Source organism: Vipera ursinii (assembly GCF_947247035.1).
Source record: "Vipera ursinii genome assembly, chromosome: 1".
NCBI lineage: Eukaryota > Metazoa > Chordata > Lepidosauria > Squamata > Viperidae > Vipera > Vipera ursinii.
In genome coordinates this window covers 15,598,032-15,618,889 of record NC_139512.1, presented here as the reverse complement: position 1 = coordinate 15,618,889, position 20,858 = coordinate 15,598,032, and the positions used below count along the sequence as shown (strand labels likewise).

The 20,858-nt window shown below is 43.3% G+C and overlaps 1 protein-coding gene across 2 annotated transcripts in view; it reads left to right on the top strand.

Moving 5' to 3' along the window:
* The window catches only part of ZBTB7A (zinc finger and BTB domain containing 7A), a 70,421-nt gene that overhangs the window by 41,927 nt on the left and 7,636 nt on the right, over nucleotides 1–20,858 (top strand). For both annotated transcript variants that reach the window (XM_083363853.1, XM_083363854.1), the window contains one exon: nucleotides 18,946–20,144. In XM_083363853.1, the coding sequence (XP_083219979.1) occupies nucleotides 18,961–20,144 (1,184 nt within the window). In that variant the 5' untranslated portion in view covers nucleotides 18,946–18,960. The remainder of the gene's footprint in view (nucleotides 1–18,945; nucleotides 20,145–20,858) is intronic.

Here is a 20,858-nt window from a genome sequence, read left to right as displayed (position 1 = left end):
ACACTGGAAGTTTTTAAGAAGAGACTGGACAGCCATTTGTCTGAAATGGTTTGGGTTCTCCTGCTTGAGCAGGGGGCTGGACTAGATGACCTCCAAGGTCCCTTCCAATTCTGTATTTCAAATTTCTTACTCCATTCCATTCTATTCTTCCTCTATCCCTATCCCTATTTATTCCCATTCCCATTCCTATTTTATTCATTAGCCTTTGCAGACGGTCCATTGTTGGCTCTGCTTGTTTGTCTCCAGCTCTCCATCTGCCACCATCTTGAAGTCCTGTTTCCGTCTCTTCAACCCACCGGCAAGCTTGCAGCTGGCGTTGTGCAACTCTTCACTTCCTCAAAATGCGTGTGGGCCCACCCCTTGCTCTTCCGCTGAGAGTCCGTCCGTCCTCCTCCTCCTCCTTTCCTCTCAGCAAAAGGGAAGGCCTGGAGGAGCCCCCACGGGGACAAGGGGGCTTGCGTAACTTTGTGTCCTGAGAGCCGGAAAGCTTATCTCCGGCCACGGCCTGTCACCTTGTCCATCACCCACGGCAGGGATTAGGAGAAGAAGCCGCTCTCTCATTGGATTTACCAGGGTGGTATTCTCTGCTGACCCTTCTTAAACCCCCAGGGGGGCCGGGAAGGGATTGGGGCCTCTTTCAAAGAGCCCCCCCCTCTGAACCGGGTAGAGTTCGTCCTTGGGTTGCGATTAAAAGAGAATTAGGGATGGGGATGGAATAGAATAGAATATATAAGGATAGGATAGGAAAGAATTAGAATTAATTTGAATTAGAAAAGAAATAGAAAAGAGGAATGAATAGAATAGAAAAAGAATTACAGAATAGAATTACAGAATAGAGAAGAATAGAATAGAATAGATAATGATAGGATAGGATAGAATTAGATTTAGAATTAGAATTACAAAAAAAATAGAAAAGAGGAATGAATAGAATAGAAAAGAAAAAAAGAATTACAGAATAGAATATGGAATAATGAATGGAATGGAATAGAATAGAATAGAATATAGAATGATAGGATAGGAAAGAATTAGAAAAGAAATAAAGAGGAATGAATAGAATAGAAAAAGAATTACAGAATAGAATAGAATAGAATATATAATGATAGGATAGGATAGGAAAGAATTAGATTTAGAATTAGAATTACAAAAGAAATAGAAAAGAGGAATGAATAGAATAGAAAAAAGAAAAAGAATTACAGAATAGAATAGAATACCTGGAAGGGAACTTGGAGGTCATCTAGTCCAACCCCCTGCTCAGGCAGGAAACCCTATACCATTTCAGACAAATTGGCTGTCCAGTCTCTTCTTAAAAACTTCCAATATTAGAGCATTCACCGCTTCTGGAGGCAAGGAGTTCCACTGGTTAGTTGTTCTGACTGTCAGGAAATTTCTGCTTAGTTCTACGTTGCTTCTCTCCTTAACTAGTTTCCATCTGTTGCTTCTTGTCCTGCTTTCAGGTGCTTTGGAGAATAGCTTGACTCCCTCTTCTTTGGGGCAGCCCCTGAGATACTGGAACACTGCTATCATGTCCCCCCTCGTCCTTCTCTTCATTAAACTAGACATACCCAATTCCAGCAACCGTTCCTTGTATGTTTTAGCCTCCAGTCCCCTGATCATCTTTGTTGCACTTCTCTGCACTCTTTCTAGAGTCTCAACATCTTTTTTTACATCGTGGTGACCAAAACTGGATGCAGTATTCCTAGTGTGGCCTTACCAAGGCCTTGTAAAGTGGTATTAACACTTCACATGATCTTGATTCTCTCCCTCTGTTAATGCAGCCTAGAACTGTGTTGGCTTTTTTGGCAGCTGCAGCACACGGCTGGCTCATATCTAAGGGATTGTCCACTAGAACTGCAAGAACCTATGGTCCAATGGACTGCAAAATTTCCGTTGCTAAGTGAGACAATGCTGGGGAGACAGCACATTTCTCATGTGACTGTAATACAGGGAGTCCTCAACTTACGACCACAATGGACCCCAAAATTTCCATTGTTAAGCAAGGCAGTTTTTCAGTGAGGTTTGCCCTAGCTTACGACCTTTCTTGCCATCGTCGTTAAGTGAATCACTGCAGTCAATAAGCAAGCAGCACGGTGGTTAAGCGAATCTGGCTTCCCCATTGACTTTGCTTGCCAGAAGGTCGCAAATGGGGGGTCACGTCATCAGTATGAATCAGTTGCTAAGTGTCCATATTTTGACCACGTCACCCTGGAGACGCCGCAACGATCATTCAGTGTGAAAAATGATCGCAGGCCACTTTTTTTCTCAGTGTCGTCGTAATTCCGGATAGTCGCTAAACGAATGGGTGCGAGTCGAGAACTACCTGTATCCCACTGGTGGATCCTGTTTCCCCATCCATCTGATCAAGTTTCTAGTCCTCAGGAGTTAAAAGAAATGCAGGAACTTGCCCCAGCCCACCCAGAATTCATCAGATTGGTTTCTGACATCATCTGCTAATCATTCTAGCCCCCCCTTGCACTTCCCCCTTCCCCCAGATGGGGGCGTCTATGAGATAGGGGTCTCCGGCAGTTGCTTTAAAGCTCTCTTACTCTCATGCTTCAGAGGGTGCAGCTCCTGGAGATGCCAATAGAGGTCACTCTTGTTTAGATGTCCCTTGGATGGGAGACCACCAGGAGATCTAGAAGCCTTCGTTTAGATCGGGAAGCGAAGCCAGAATAAGTGATCCAGCAGGAGGAGGTCGAAAGGGCTGTCCCACTTGTGTCTTGCTGCCACAGGGGGGAAACCCACCTGACACAGATGTATTTGCGAAGCTGGCAGGCTGGAAAGAGGATTTCCTTTCACGGCAGATGGAACGGCATCCCATCTGGGAGAGGCGTTAAGCTGAGGAAATGGCTGCGGTGTCGTTCATAGATGAACTCACTGACTGGCATTTAATCCGCTTAATCAGCCTAACCCAGGGCTGGGTCTCCAATCCTGGCCACTTTTAAGGCTTACGGACTTCAACTCCCAGAATTCCTCAGCCGGCCATTCTTGGCCGGCTGAGGAATTCTGGGCGTTGAAGTCCACAAGTCTGAAATGTGGCTGGCTGAGGAATTCTGGGGCTTGAAGCCCACACGTTTTAAAAGTAGCTGGCTGAGGAAATCTGGGAGTCGAAGTCCACGAGTCTTAAAAAGTGGCCACGTTTGGAAACCCCTGGCCTAACAGACAAATTAGTGGACTTGCATTATTGAGAAGAATGGGCAGACTTTTTTTTTGTTGTTTTAAGCTTCCTTCTTTTTTTCTTCCCTTTATTTTAGGGTGTAGGTTTTCTGAAGCAGGTTGCAAAAATCTTTAAGTAGCCTGCAGGAGGTAACCAGGCAGAAACCAAGAGAGGGGCCAAATATATCATCATCAGAATTGATGCCTTTTCTGCCCAGAAGGGACATAAATCCAACTCACTGGGAAGTCATTCTTTACCAACAAGTTGCGTTGCCCGTTCGGGTCCTTGTGGAGAGCTGAATAAATTTGCAATAAATCTTTATACCCTTTTGAACTGCCTGGATCTCCTGCTTTCCTCGACATCGCCGTTTCTTCAGGTTTTCTGTCCAAATGTGGAAAAGAATTGATTGGAGTTGGGTAGAAGATATATATATATATAGGTAGTTTGCGACTTATGATCCCAATTGGTATTTTTCCAAAGCTGAACAAGCGGCTTAAGTAAGTTCCTCATAAAGGGGAATATTTGTAGCTCGGGGTTGGCCTGAGGGGGTTCCCTGGTGCCCTCTTGAGCTTGCTTGTTTTCTTGCAGACGTCTCATGACCCAACTAAGTAACATCATCAGTGCTAGTAAGGAGTGGGGTTTGTGGAGAGGAGGAGGAGGAAGAGGATTCAATGACTGTGGGGTGCTTGGTGTTCTCTGAGCTTGCTTGTTTTCTTGCAGACGTCTCGTGACCCAACTAGGTAACATCATCAGTGCTAGTAAGGAGTGGGGTTTGTGGAGAGGAGGAGGAGGAGGAGGAGGATTCAATGACTGTGGGGTGCTTGGTGTTCTCTGAGCTTGCTTGTTTTCTTGCAGACGTCTCATGACCCAACTAGGTAACGTCATCAGTGCTAGAAGGGAGACGGGTGTGTAGAGAGGAGGAGGAGGAGGAGGAGGAAGAGGAAGAGGAGGAAGAAAACAATGACTGTGGGGTCCTTGGTGCTCTCTGAGCTTGCTTGTTTTCTTGCAGACGTCTCATGACCCAACTAAGTAACATCTTCAGTGCTAGTAAGGAGTGGGGTTTGTGGAGAGGAGGAGCAGGAGGAGGATTCAATGACTGTGGGATGCTTGGTGTTCTCGGAGCTTGCTTGTTTGCTTGCAGACGTCTCATGACCCAACTAGGTAACGTCATCAGTGCTAGAAGGGAGACGGGTGTGTGGGGAGGAGGAGGAGATGGAGGAGAAAGACTGTGGGGTCCTTGGTGCTCTCTGAGCTTGCTTGTTTTCTTGCAGACGTCTCATGACCCAACTAGGGAACATTATCAGTGCTAGAAGGGAGACGGGTGTGTGGAGAGGAGGAGGAGGAGGAGGAAGAGGAAGAGGAGGAAGAAAACAATGACTGTGGGGTCCTTGGTGTTCTCGGAGCTTGCTTGTTTTCTTGCAGACGTCTCATGACCCAACTAGGTAACGTCATCAGTGCAAGCAAGGAGTGGGCTTTGCTGTCACTTTATATTCTGGTGTCTTGCCTGTCTGTCGGGGGGTGGGGGTGGGGGGGCGGTCTTAGGGATTCTTCAGTTGGGCCGTTGACTAAGAGCTCCTTGGCCGTATCTTCACTGGGGTGTTGCTTACTCGGTCCGAAGGTGACCTTGGAGTTAACCTCTGCTGATCCGGGTGCTGATTGCTGGTGGCGGAGAAGTGCTGGAGTCTTTCTGCTCCCTTTGGGGGGCTGGTTGATTGCCTCTTTCGCATCGTCTGTAGGTGTGGTTAACGCCTACGTGCCCGTCGATGGCTGATCGGTCAGAGTGCCAGGCTTCTAGAAAATTCCCTGGCATTTTTGGACTTGGCCTGGTTCTAGGACGGTCACATTTTCCCCATTGCAGCTATGGCTACATCTGTCTATATGGTGTGAAATCAAAGGGTCTTCTGACTGCTAGAGAGTATCCCTGACCCCTCAGTGAGTTCCTGATTTTATGGCCTTTTTATGGCCACGGTCGTGGTGTGAATTGCTGCAGTTGTTAAGTGGATTATGTGGTTGTTAAGTGAATTGTTTGGTTGTTAATCAAATCCAGATTCTTCCTGTTGACTTTGCTGGTCAGAAAGCAGCTGGGCCAGGTCACAAAATGGGGACCACGTGACCTTGAGATGCTACAATCGTCAAAAATACAAGCCTCCCAGTTCTGATCATGTGACCCTGGAGATGTTGCAGCGGTCGTAAGTGCGAGGACAGGTTGTGTCTCTTTTTCTCAATGCTATCGGTACTTAAAATGGTCTTGTCTGAAATGGAATAGGATGTCCTGCCTGAGCAGTGGGTTGGGCTAGAAGACCTCCAGGGTCCCTTCCACTTCTGCTATTCTGTTCTGTTCCCTATTTTCTTTTCTATTCTAGTCCAGTCCAGTCCATTCCATTCTATATTCTATATTCTATATTCTATATTCTATTCTATTCTATTCTATTCTATTCTATATTCTGTAGTTTATTCTATTCTGGTATATTCTTTTCTTTTCTATTCCATTCCATTCCACTCCACTCCACTCCACTCCACTCCACTCCAATCTACTCTACTCTACTCTACTCTACTCTATTCTGTAATTCAATTCAATTCAATTCAATTCTATAGTTCTATTCTATTCTATTCTATTCTATTCTATTCTATTCTATTCTATTCTATTCTATTCCATATTCTAAATTCTATTCTATTCTATTCTATTCTATTCTATTCTATTCTATTCTATTCCATATTCTAAATTCTATTCTATTCTATTCTATTCTATTCTATTCTATTCTATTCTATATTCTATTCTATTCTATTCTATTCCATTCCATTCCATTCCATTCCATTCTGAAGAAAATGGCTCTCTGCACAATTTTTCCATCGTTTCTAGACGTTCAAAGCACTCCATATCCTAAGGTAAAATGTACCCATTAGAGATAGTTCCTGTAGCCTAAAATTTCTAAGCAAAACGGTTAAGTGAGTTTTGCCCCATTTTATGACATTTTTTTTGCCACAGTTGTTAAGTGAATCAGTGAACCTCTTAAGTAACCTGGTTGTTAAGTGAATCCAGCCTCTTCATTGACTTTGCTTGCCAAAAGGTCGCCAAAGGGGATCAAAGGACTCCAGGACGCTGCGACCATCACAAATATGAGTCAGTTACCCAGTGTCCGAATTTTGATTATGTGATCACGGGGATGTTCCAATGCCTGTGAACTCTGAAAAGCAGTCATTTTTTCCAGGGCTGTTGCAATATTTAGAATAGAATAGAATAGAATAGAATAGAATAGAATAGAATAGAATAGAATAGAATAGAATAGAATAGAATAGAATAGAATAGAATAAAAAATAGAATAGAATAAAAAATAGAATAGAATAGAATAGAATAGAATAAAAATAGAATAGAATAGAATAGAATAGAATAGAATAAAAAATAGAATAGAATAGAATAGAATAGAATAGAATAGAATAGAATAAAAAATAGAATAGAATAAAAAATAGAATAGAATAGAATAGAACAGAATAAAAAATAGAATAGAATAGAATAGAATAGAATAGAATAGAATAGAATAAAAAATAGAATAGAAAAAAATAGAATAGAATAGAATAGAATAGAATAAAAAATAGAATAGAATAGAATAGAATAAAAAATAGAATAGAATAGAATAGAATAAAAAATAGAATAGAATAGAATAGAACAGAACAGAACAGAATAGAATAGAATAGAATAAAAAATAGAATAGAATAAAAAATAGAATAGAATAGAATAGAATAGAATAGAATAAAAAATAGAATAGAATAGAATAGAATAGAATAGAATAGAATAGAATAGAATAGAAATTATGGAATGGAATGGAATGGAATATAAAATGGAATATAGAATAGAATAGAATAGAATAGAATAGAATAGAATAAAAAATAGAATAGAATAGAATAGAATAGAATAAAAAATAGAATAGAATAGAACAGAACAGAACAGAATAGAATAGAATAGAATAAAAAATAGAATAGAATAAAAAATAGAATAGAATAGAATAGAATAAAAAATAGAATAGAATAGAATAGAATAGAATAGAATAGAATAGAATAGAATAGAATAGAATAGAATAGAATAGAATAGAAATAATGGAATGGAATGGAATATAAAATGGAATATAGAATAGAATAGAATAGAATAGAATAGAATAGAATAGAATAGAATAGAATAGAATAGAATAGAATAGAATAGAATAAAAAATAGAATAGAATAGAACAGAACAGAATAGAATAGAATAGAATAAAAAATAGAATAGAATAGAATAGAATAAAAAATAGAATAGAATAGAATAGAATAGAATAAAAAATAAAATAGAATAGAATAGAATAGAATAGAATAAAAAATAGAATAGAATAGAATAGAATAGAATAAAAAATAGAACAGAACAGAACAGAACAGAATAGAATAGAATAGAATAAAAAATAGAATAGAATAAAAAATAGAATAGAATAGAATAGAATAAAAAATAGAATAGAATAGAATAGAATAAAAAATAGAATAGAATAAAAAATAGAATAGAATAGAATAGAATAGAATAGAATAAAAAATAGAATAGAATAGAATAGAATGGAATAGAATAGAATAGAATAAAAAATAGAATAGAATAGAATAGAATAGAATAAAAAATAGAATAGAATAGAATAGAATAAAAAATAGAATAGAATAGAATAGAATAGAATAGTATAGAATAAAAAATAGAATAGAATAAAAAATAGAATAGAATAGAATAGAATAGAATAGAATAGAATAAAAAATAGAATAGAATAGAATAGAATAAAAAATAGAATAGAATAGAATAGAACAGAACAGAACAGAATAGAATTCTTTATTGAGAATAGAATGGAGTGGAGTGGAATGGAATGGAATGGAATAGAATAGAATAGAATAGAATTACAGAATAGAATAGAATAGAATGGAATGGAATGGAATGGAATGGATAGAATAAAATAGAATCAGAGTTGGAAGGGACCTTGGAGGTCATCTAGTCCAACCCCCTGCTCAGGCTGGAAACCCTATACCCTTTCAGACAAATGTACCCATTAGAGTGCGTTCCCACAGAGAGGACCTCCTCAGGGTGCCTCCGGTCAAGGAATGTCGACTGGTGGCCCCCAGGGGGAGGGCCTTCTCTGTGGGTGCTCCGGCATTATGGAACCAACTGCCGGTTGAGCTCCGGACGGCATCGGACCTCCGATCCTTCCGTCGCGGGTTGAAGACCCATTTATTTGAACTAGCGGGTCTGGCCTGATGGGGGTATATGGGTTTTTATAGGTTTGTTATTATTTTATCATTCTTGTTTTAATTTGGGCATTGGTTTAATTGTCTTTTAATTTTTGTATTGTTATTTATATATGCCCTGTGAACCGCCCTGAGTCCCCTAGGGAGAAGGGCGGTATAGAAATCTCAATAAATTAAATTAATTAAATGGCTGTCCAGTCTCTTCTTAAAAACTTCCAGTGTTGGAGCATTCAGTTTCTGGAGGCAGGTAGTTCCGCTGGTTAATTGTTCTGGCTGTCAGGAAATTCCTCCTTAGTTCCAGGCTGCTTCTCTCCTTGATTTAATTTCTATCCGTTGCTTCTTCTCCTGCCTTCAGCTGCTTTGGAGGGGAGGTTGAACCCCCTCTTCTTTGGGGCAGCCCCCAAGACATTAGAAGGCTGCTATCATGTCAGCATGTGGCCTGTCTTGTTCGGCAAGGTGCTGCGATTTCAGGGAGGGAATGGAGTCGGAGAACAGGGGCTCCCTCCGACTGGCTGGCTGCCGCTCCTGACTTGAAAAAAAAACGTGGACACACACACCCAGACCCGTCTCACCTTTGCTTAGCGGGCAGATTAAAGTTGCTGAGCGGCCTCCTTCCGCCGCGGCTCTCAGCCTGCCAGCCGAACACGGGGACGAGTGCCCAAGCAGAAAGCAACTTGTTCAGACATGTTGGTGCCATGGCGGATAGTGGTAGGCATGGCCAACCTTCCCCTTGGCAGGCAGAGATGTGGGGGGTGGGGGGTAGAGGAGGAGGCCTGGAACAGCACCCCCCCCTCGGCTTCAGCTGGGCTGAAGGCTTGGGCCCTCACTGGGGTCCCCCTGGGTCTTTGAAGGTTTCCAGATGTTGGAGGTAGCAAACCTATTGCAGGACCCAGCGGAGAACTCTGTCCGGCTCCTGGTATCCAGCTGTGGCTAGCCTCCCCTCGCCTCCACCAGCTCACGGACCGCCTTGCCAGTGTGATGCCGAAAGGGTGGGCTTGGTGCTTTGCGGAGAGGGTGGACTACAGGGCCCATCAGCCACCAGCACTCCCGTGCAGAGATGGCCAGCTGCACGTCCCCGGATTCTCTGCAGCCAACTGGGATAACTCGCAGCGGAGCAATTCAATCTAATTGTTTAAAATAACGAAAGCATTGTTTTTTTAAATTTTTGTTTATTCTGCCCCTCCTTTGGCATCCTTTCTTTGATGACTCTGTTCCATTATTTCTTTGATATTGGCGTCGCTCTCATCCCTTGGTCAGATGGCCACGGCGAATTGTCTTAGATCCCCTGAGTCCAGCATTTCCCCCTGGGGAGATGGTGGACTACAGGTCCCATAAGTCTCCTGTCCCTTGTAGATCCCGTAAGTTTTTTTTTCTCCCTGTGGAGAGGGTGGACTACAGGTCCCATAAGCTCCCACTCCTGCACGTATCCTAGGTTCACCATTTAGCCCTGTGGAGAGGGTGGACTACAGGTCCCATAAGTCCCCAAACCCCTGCAGATCCCGTTTTTCTCCCTGCAGAGATGGTGGACTACAGGCCCCATAAGTCCCCCACTCCTGCACATACCCTAGGTCCACCATTTCACCCTGTGGAGAGGGTGGACTATAGGTCCCATAAGTCCCCTATCCCCTGCAGATCCCCTAGGTGTTTTTCTCCCTGTGGAGAGGGTGGACTACAGGTCCCATAAGTCCCTTGTCCCTCAGGATTGCCTATATCCACCATTTCCCCTTGCAGAGATGGTGGGCTACAAACCCCATAAATCCCATCCACAATGCTTTTTGGCCCCAGTCCTAGTAGCGAGTAGAGAAATTGTATGTCACAGGGGCAGGCAACCTTGGCTCTTTTATGACGTGGACTTCAACTCCCAGAATTCCTGAGCCAGCATGGCTCAGCTTGGAAACCTCTCCCTTTCCCCTCAGCATGGCTGGCTCAGGAATTCTGGGAGTTGAAGTCCACAAGTCACAAAAGAGCCAAGGTTGCCTAGTCCTTGGTCTACAACATCCCATATTTCTGTTTCCACTTTTGGCTATATTTGTAATTTACTGTACAGATAGACTTCGACTTCAGACCACAATTGAACCCGAAATTTCTGTCGCTAAACAAGACAGAGTGAATTTTGTCCCACTTTATGACCTTTCTTCCCACGGCTGTTAAGGGAATCAGTGCAGTGGCTAAGCGAGTCACACGGTTGTTAAGTGAATCTGACTTTGCTTGTCAGAAGGTCACAAAAGGGACACGGGACACGGCGACCATCATAAATACGTGCTGGTTGCCAAGCCTACTGGTACAAATAAACCCATTAAAAGAAAAGCCTTGGGGGCTGCTGCTCCCCACAAACCAGGATTAGTCTTAAGTGCCGTAGCTGCCGCCTTCTCAGCAAAGCCACAACGTTCATTTGGAACTTATGTAGTGGGAGGTAGAGTAGTGTAGAGCAGGGGTCCCCAGTCCCCGGGCTGTGGACTAGCACCGGGCCGCGGCATGCCAGAAACTGGTCCGTGTGAACAAGCAAAGCCCCATCCATGGGATGCAGGTATCCTGTGAAACCAGTTCCCCCCCCTCCCAGTCCACGGAAAAACCTCTCTCCACGGAACTGGTCCCTGGTGCCCGAAAGGTTGGGGTCCTCTGGTGTAGAGTGTAGAATACAATATAATGTAGAATAATTTAGAATATAATATGCTATAGAATAGAATGGAATGGAATGGAATAAGGAATGGAATGGAATAGAAATGGAAATAGAAATAGAATGTAGAATAGAATAGAGAATAGAATGAATAGAATAGAATAGAAGAAGTAATGGAAGAAGACAAGAGAAGAGAATGTAGAATAGAATAGAGAATAGAATGAATAGAATAGAATAGAATAGAATAGAATAGAATAGAATAGAATAGAATAGAATAGAATAGAATAAGGAATGGTATAGAATGGAATGGAATAGAATAGAATAGAATAGAATAGAATAGAATAGAATAGAATAGAATAGAATATATAATGTAGAGTGTAGAATAGAGAATAGAATAGAATTAGAATAGAATAGAATGGAATGGAATGGAATGAACAGAATAAAATAGAATAGAACAGAATATAGAATAGAATGGAATAGAATGAGGAATGGAAGAATAGAATGGAATGGAATGGAATAGAAATAGAATGTAGAATAGAATGAATAGAATAGAATAGAAGAAGTAATGGAAGAAGACAAGAGAAGAGAATGTAGAATAGAGAATAGAATGAATAGAATAGAATAGAATAGAATAAGGAATGGTATAGAATGGAATGGAATAGAATAGAATAGAATAGAATAGAATAAGGAATGGAATGGAATGGAATGGAATAGAATAGAATAGAATAGAATAGAATAGAATATATAATGTAGAATGTAGAATGTAGAATAGAGAATAGAATAGAATTAGAATAGAATTAGAATAGAATAGAATGGAATGGAATGAACAGAATAAAATAGAATAGAACAGAATATAGAATAGAATGGAATAGAATGAAGAATGGAAGAATAGAATGGAATGGAATGGAATTAGAATGTAGAATAGAATGAATAGAATAGAATAGAAGAAGTAATGGAAGAAGACAAGAGAAGAGAATGTAGAATGGAATGGAATGGAATAGAAATAGAATGTAGAATAGAATAGAGAATAGAATGAATAGAATAGAATAAGTAATGGAAGAAGAGAAGAGAATGTAGAATAGAGAATAGAGTAATGGAATGGAAGAATAGAATAGAGTAGAATAGAATAGAATATATAATGTAGAATAGAGAATAGAGAATAGAATGGAATGAATAGAATAAAATAGAACAGTATATAGAATAGAATGGAATGAATAGAATAGAATAGATATTGGAATAGAATAGAATTAGAATAGAATAGAATCTTTATTGAGAATAAAATAGAATAGAGAATAAATAGGACAGCATAGGATAGAATATCCTGTAGAACAGAATATCGGGTAGGATAGGATAGGAAACAGAATACAGAGCAGAATCTAGAATAGAGAAACAAATGGAAGGGACCTTGGAGGTCTTCCAATCCAGCCCCCTGCTCTGGACGAATGGCTGTCCAGTCTCAACCCGCAACTTCTGAAGTCAAGTCGTTCCACTGATTGATTGTTCTCACTGTCAGGAAATCCCTCCTAAGTTCCAGGTTTGTCTTCTGGAGATTCTCCACCATCCAGGTCCTGGTTGCGCTTGTTTTTCCAAGAGGCAACTGGACTTTCTTGTTTTTCCTTTGAAGAGGTTTCGCTTCTCATCCGAGGAAGCTTCTTCAGCTTCTGACCGGACTGGTGGGGGAAAAGGAAGGATTTACATCCCTTCAGTTAGTTCTGAGTTGCTTCTCTCCTTGATGAGTTCCCACCCATTGCTTCTGGTCCTGCCCTTAGATGCTTTGGAGAATTCACACACACACACACACACACACACACACACACACACACACACACACACAGCTCTTCTTTGTGGCAGGCACAAACCCCGGGTGGGGATGGCATTTCCGTGCCTTGAGTGCAGCAAAACGGGCACTTTGGGATGGAAGGAGTTGGTGCCTTCGCCCGCAGTCACGCATTAGAGGGCGTGCAATTTGCACACCCAACGGCCCATTTTCCCACCCCATCCCGTGACCCTCGCTGTTTACTTCTCACACCACGTGGATAGTTTCCCCCCTCTGGTCACAAGGTGTCATCCCTCTCCAGTGGTTAGTTTCTGACAGATGTTGGAAGCATTCCAGGCGGTGTGGAGCCCTGTGCCAAGTGCCGGGGCTTGCAAAATTCAGGAGCTGGTTTGCCTGGCGGCGGCCTCCCCCTCCTGCGGTTTGTTTGGAGGACGAGAGGGATGGTGGTCAGCCCCATTTCTTCCACACCCCTTCCTTGGAGAAAAGATGGGGGTTGAACGGTCTTGTGAAGACCAGAATGGAATAAAGATGCCTTTATTCTGAGACCCTGGGATTCAGGCTGGGCGTTTGAGGGTCTCTGAAGTTTAACAACAACAACAACAACAACAACAACAACAACAGAATAACATAGTTGGAAGGGACCTTGGAGGTGGTCTTCTTCTCCAACCCCCTACTCAAGCCGGAGATTCTATTCTGGACAAAATGGCCATCCAGTCTCTTCTTGAAAGCCTCCAGTGATGAAGCACCCACAACTTCTGGAGGCAGGTAGTTCCACTGGTTGATTGTCCTCACTGTTAGGAAGTTTCCTCCTTAGTTCCAGGTTGCTTCTCTCCTTGATGAGTTTCCATCCGTTGCTTCTTGTCCTGCCTTCCGGGGCTTTGGAGGATAGTTTGACCCCACTTGTCTTTCTAGGAACCCCTCAAATATGAGCACTGCTATCATGTCACCCCTGGTCTTTCTTTTGTCTAGACTAGACCTATCCAATTCCTGCAATCCTTCTTCATATGTTTTAGCCTCTATCCCTTAATCACCTTCGTTGCTCTCTTCTGCACTCTTTCCAAAGTCTCAACAACTTCATAGATGATAGATAGATAGATAGATAGATAGATAGATAGATAGATAGATAGATAGATAGATAGATAGATAGATAGACAGATATGATAGATAGATAGATAGATAGATAGATAGATAGATAGATAGATAGATAGATAGATAGATAGATAGATAGATAGACAGATAGACAGATAGACAGATAGACAGATAGATAGATAGATAGATAGATAGATAGATAGATAGATATGATAGATAAGATAGATAGATAGATAGATAGATAGATAGATAGATAGATAGATAGACAGATATGATAGATAGATAGATAGATAGATAGATAGATAGATAGATAGATAGATAGATAGATAGATAGATAGATAGACAGATAGACAGATAGACAGATAGACAGATAGACAGATAGATAGATAGATAGATAGATAGATAGATAGATAGATAGATAGATAGATAGATATGATAGATAAGATAGATAGATAGATAGATAGATAGATAGATAGATAGATAGATAGACAGATAGACAGATAGACAGATAGACAGATAGACAGATATGATAGATAGATAGATAGATAGATAGATAGATAGATAGATAGATAGATAGATAGATATAGATATACAGTAGATATATATATATATATGGTGTGTGTATGTATATATATGTATTATGTGTGTGTGTACACAGATATACATGGTGACTAGCAGCATGAAATGTTTAACAGGGTTGCTTAAAACACAATTGTTACGGGAGGGGCTCATTTTTCAAGCAGCTGACTTGTTGACGGGTTTTTTAGCAGCCTCCGCAGCATCCTGGGAGGGTTGTATTCCACAAACTGTGGTTAGGGAAATCAGAGTTGTTTTTTTCTTCGTTCCTGCATCTGCGTGTGGTGAGTGGGGAGCCCGATTTTCCTGTTGGGGTGCTGCTTTATTGTAGGATTGTGGTGTTTAGCCACACGACAAGGATGCTGAAGGGATTTGTGTACCACAAGGCAGCTTCGCTTCCAAACTGTCTGGGCTTGGCTTTTATGTCTGGGACCCCAGAATGAAGTCCTCGACTTACCACTGTCCATTTAGCGTCCGTTTGAAGTTACATTGGCACTTAACGGCCGTTTTTCACCCTTACGGCCGTGGCAGCGTCCCTGCGGTCGCCTGATCCAAATTCAGACGTTCGGCAACTGACTCATATTTACGGCGGTCGCAGTGACCCGGGATCACGTAGTCCCCTTTTATGAACTTCTGAGAAGGAAAGTCAATGGGGTAAGCCAGATTCACTTAATGACCGCGTTAGTAATGATCAGCTTCAGTGGTTCACTTAATCACTGCGGCAAGAAAAGTCATAAAGTGGGGCAAAGCTGACTTAACAACCGCCTGGCTTAGATATTCTAGGCCGGGGTAGGCAACCTCGGCTCTTTTATGACTCATGGACTTCAACTCCCAGAATTCCTCAGTCAGCTATGCTGACTGAGGAATTCTGGGAGTTGAAGTCCATGAGTCATAAAAGAGCCGAGGTTGCCTGTTCCAGTTCTAGGCTCAGTTGTGGTCATAACTCGAGGACTTCCTGTATGCTTCTTAGGATTTGTGAAAAGCCTGAAATATAAGTTGCTAGTCCTGTAGGCTTTTGAAGATGCCCGTGTAAATCTTTAGAAGGACAGCAAGTCAGGTTTCCCCTTCGGGGTTTGGATGTCATTGCTGTCAATCACAGCACAAATCCAAACAATGTAGGCAAAACATCCTCAACTTACGACCACATTTGGGCCTGAAATGTCCACGTTAAGCGAGACGCCCCTAATTTTGCAACTTTTTCTTCTCTGGTTGCTAAGCCAATCCCTGCAGTTGTTAACTGATTCATGCAGTCATTAAGTGAATCTGGCTTCGCCCATTGGCTTGGCTTGCTGGAAGCCACCTGCGAATGTTACAAATGGTGATCACGTGATCCCAGGACGCTGCCAGTGTCATAAATACCTGCCAGGGACCCAGTGCCCAAATTTTGATCATGTGACCACGGAGAGACTGAAAAGCAACCTGTTCTTTCCTGACAGAGAGAACAATCGACCAGTGGAACAGCTTGCCACCCAAAATCGTGGGTGAACCAACACTGGAAGTTTTTAAGAAGAGACTGGACAGCCATTTGACTGGGATGATATAAGGTCTTCTGCCTTGAGCAGGGGGTGGGACTAGAAGACCTCCAAGGTCCCTCCCAACTCTGTTCTTCTGTTAATTCAGATAGATAGATAGATAGATAGATAGATAGATAGATAGATAGATAGATAGATAGATAGATAGATAGATAGATAGATAGATAGATAGATAGATAGATAGATTAGATGATGGATGGATAGATAGATAGATAGATAGATAGATAGATAGATAGATAGATAGATAGATAAGATGATGGATAGATAGATGATAGATAGATAGATAGATAGATAGATAGATAGATAGATAGATAGATAGATAGGATGATGGATGGATAGATAGATAGATAGATAGATAGATAGATAGATAGATAGATAGATAGATAGATAGATAGATGCCACCAGATAGATAATAATAATATATGATGATGATGATGATGATGATGATAAGAGGAAGTTGGAAGGGACCTTGGAGGTCATCTAGTCCAACCCCCTGCTCAGGCAGGAAACCCTATCCTATTTCAGACAAAATGGCTCCCCAGTCCTTCTTAAAAACTTCCAGTGTTGGAGCATCCACCACCTCTGGAGGCAGATTGTTCCACTGGTTAATTGTTCTCGCTATCAGGAAGTTTCTCCTTAGTTCTAGGTCGCTTCTCTCCTTGACTAGGAGAATAATGTGTTTGGGGGAGGGGTGTCTCTCCTTTGTTGTGGCTTGATTATTTTAGTCAGTTTGGCTTGATTTCTTTGGGTTTAACCCCGAAAGGTTTGCGTGTTTTTAACTAGTTTTCTGGCTTGGCATTTACAGTATAAAGCCACCCAGGGTGTACAGGAGTCGGCAGTTATAACAAAGTTAAAAGACTGTGAGGATCCTGGGTGCTCTCTGAGCCGGGTGGTTTCCTTGCAGACGTCTCACGACCCAACTACGTAACATTATCAGTGCTACAAGGGAGGGGGAGTTGTGGAGGAGGAGGAAGAGGGCTGTGGACTCCTGGGTGCTCTCCGAGCTGGGTGGTTTTCTTGCAGACGTCTCATGACCCAACTAGGCAACCTGATCAGTGCAAAAAGGAAGTGGGGTTTGTAGGGGGGAGAAGGAAGGAAGGAAGGAAGGAAGGAAGGAAGGAAGGAAGGAAGGAAGGAAGGAAGGAAGGAAGGAAGGAAGAGGGAGGGAGGGAGGGAGGGAGGGAGGGAGGGAGTCTTGGTGCGCTCTGAGCTTGGTTGTTTCCTTGCAGACGTTTCATTACCCAACTAGGTAACCTCATCACTGCTTGAAGGGTGTGGGGTTTGCTCTCATTTTATATACTATACTGTCAGTCTTGGTCCGAGTGTTCTGGATGGTTCCTTGATTGGGCCATTAGACTGCTAGTATATAAACAGTATAACAAACCCCACTGCTTTCTATCCCTGATGACGTTACCCAGTTGGGTCATGAAACGTCTACAAGGAAACCACCCAGCTCAGAGAGCACCAGGGATCCCACAGTTCAACCCTGAGCTTCAAATATTCTATTAGTCAAGCTACAATAACAAAGGAAACAGCTTTCTCGGCAATACCACACCATTTGCCCAGAAAGACCTTGGCAACCATTTTGTAAATGTCCCCAAGCGGCATCTCCCCGTCGCCGATTAAAGATTGAAGGATCTTCTGGTTATTTTATTTTTTTAGTCCGGGGGGTGGGGGTGGTGTCTTCTCCAAACTTGGCACCTTTAGTACGGTGGACTTCAACTCCCAGAATTCCCCAGCCGGCCATGCATGGGAGTTGAAATCCACAAATCTTAAAAGTGGCCAGATTTGGAGACCCTAATTAACTGGTGGCTCAGTGGGTTGGGACGCTGAGCTTGTCGATCAGAAGGTCGGCAGTTTGGCGGGTCAAATCCCGAGTGCCGCTTAACAGAGTGAGCGCCTGTTACTCGTCCCAGCTTCTGCCAACCTAGCAGTTTGAAAGCACGTAAAAATGCAAGTAGAAAAATAGGGACCACTCCGGTGGGAAGGTAACAGCGTTCCGTGCGCCTTTGGCGTCTAGTCATGCCGGCCACATGACCACGGAGACGTCCTTGGACAAGCGCCGGCTCTTCGGCTTTGAAACGGAGATGAGCACCGGCCCCTAGAGTCGGAAACGACGAGCACGCGTGTGCGGGTGAACCTTTACCTTTACCTTTTTAACTGGAGCTACCCTGGTTTCCTGAAAATAAGACCTAACTGTCCTAGCATGATTTTTTTTTCAGCATGCTCGTAATGTAAACCCTACCCCTGAAAAATAAGTCCGAGTTAAGATCATCAGCCAGAGGGACACATTTACCAATATTTCCCTGAAAATAAGACTGGGTCTTATATCAGTTTTTGCTCCAAAGGACGCATTAGACTTATTTTGTGCTTAGGTCTTATTTTCCAGGAAATACGGTACTAAATGCGTCTGTCTGGCTGACGGATCTTAACGGGCTTATTTTGGGGGTGGGGCTTATATTACAAGCATCCTGAACGGTCTTATTTTGGGGGAAATAGTACCGTATTTCCCCGAAAATAAGAGCTGACGGGAAAATAAGCCCTAAAATGTCTTTTGAAGCAAAAATTAACATAAGACTGGGTCTTATTTGGGGGAAAATAGGATACTAGTCCTGTTTCCCCGAAAATAAATAAATAAGCCCGGAGCAAAAATTAATAGAAGACTCTGACTTATTTTCAGGGAAATATGGTATTTTGTGGTTAGGTCTCATTTTTGGGGACATACAGTAGTACCGTATTTCTCTGAAAATGAGACCTAACTGCAAAATAAGCCCTAATGCGTCTTTTTCGGAGCAAAACATTAATAGAAGACCCGGTCTTATTTTCAGGGAAATGTGAGTAGTGACTCTGATTGGTTGTGCGGGGGGAATAATCGGTGTGGCTGTACAAAATGGAGGATTGGGGAAACCACTCCCGACCGACTTCCTTAATTGACCGCATGTGTCTTGTCTCTCTTGACAGCCCTCTGGTGCCAGCATGGAGGGTGTAGATGGCCCCATTGGCATCCCCTTCCCCGACCACAGCAGCGACATCTTGAGCAGCCTGAACGAACAGAGAAACAACGGGCTGCTCTGCGACGTGGTGATCCTGGTGGACGGGCAGGAGTTCCCCACCCATCGCTCAGTCTTGGCGGCCTGCAGCCAATACTTCAAGAAGCTTTTCACCTCAGGGCTGGTGGTTGACCAGCAGAACGTGTACGAGATAGACTTTGTGAGCGGGGACGCCCTCTCGGCCTTGCTGGAATTCGCCTACACCGCCACTCTGACCGTCAGCACTTCGAACGTCGGCGAGATCCTCAACGCCGCCAAGCTGCTAGAGATCCAGGCGGTGAGGGACGTCTGCACGGATCTCCTGGACAGGAAGATTCTGGCCAAAACGGACCAGATGGATACAGTAGATCAAATTGATCAAAGGAACCATCTCCGAGCAAAAGAATACCTGGAGTTTTTCCAGAGTAATCCCATCAACGGCCAACAGGGCACCTTTTCATGGACCAACCAAGACTTTAGAGACCTTCAGAGGCTCACCTTCCGTGGCCGAGAGGAGGATGAAGAGCCGGAATGCAACGGCATGGACTTCTACTCGCAGGCCGCTCTCAGTGACAGACCAAAGGCAAATGACTGTGATCCCGATGCCAAGCACGCCATGTGGGACGAGGACGAGGTGAAGGGCCAGGCGTCCTTGTTCCCCGCCGCTCAAAATGGACAATTCGGTGGACGTGGCCTGCCGGTGTCTATGGGGGAGGATGACGGGCCAGCCAGCATTCAGTTGGACCAGCAGGAGGCGGGCGATTCTCCGGCGTTTGCTTCCAGGGGAGCCGAGCGGGAGGAAGACTCGCAGGAAGTGGACGGCTTGGCCGCCAGCGCGCTCCTGCAGCAAATGATCAATTCGGTGGGACGGCAGCAGTTGGCCGACGAGGACCGCAAGGACGACGACGGAGTCATGGATTATTACTTGAATTATTTTAGCACTTCCCAGGAGGGCGGCGAATATCCGTCCTGGTCTCAGAAGGTGGAGAAGAAAATCCGTGCAAAAGCATTCCAGAAATGTCCCATCTGCGAGAAAGTCATCCAGGGAGCCGGCAAGCTCCCCCGCCATATTCGAACCCACACCGGAGAGAAGCCGTACGAGTGTAACATTTGCAAAGTTCGGTTTACAAGGTAAGAGGGGGAACCGCAGAGAAGGGGGAAGAAGCCGCCAGAGGAAGGGGGGGGGAGTTTTCCCTTGCCAAGAAATTTCAGGTAGTCCTCGACTTACGACCACGGATGAGTGCAAAATTTCCGTTGCTAATCAAGGCAGCGGTTAAGTGAATGTTGCCCCGTTTTACAACCTTTCTTGCCACAGTCGTTAAGTGAATCACTGCAGTTCTTAAATTAGCAACACGGTTGTTAAATGCATCTGGCTCCCCCATTGACTCGGCTGGTCAGAAGGTCGCAAAAGGAGATCACGTGATCCCGGGACACCGCGACTGTCATAAATACATGCCATTCGTCAAGTGTCCGGATTTTGATCACGTGACCAGGAGGGATGGTGCAATGGTGGTGTGAAAAATGGTCATCAGGCACTTTTTCCAGTGCCGTTGTAACTTTGAATGGTCACTAAATGAACGGCTATAAGTCGAGGACGGCCCGTATTTAAACCAATCCCAGGGAAAACGTAGCTAAAATTCCTAGAATTTGACTGAGATTGGCTGTTCTTCCACTTTGCTTTCTTTTTTTAGCTTTTTGGTTATACCCTCATGATGCTCATTTGCTAGGGCACAATGGCTCAGCAGGTAAAGACACCGAGCTTGTCAGCTTTCTAGCCTGGATTTGAGACCTGAGTGTTGCTGGACAGGGTGAGCTCCCATTTCTTATTCCAGCTCCTGCCCACCT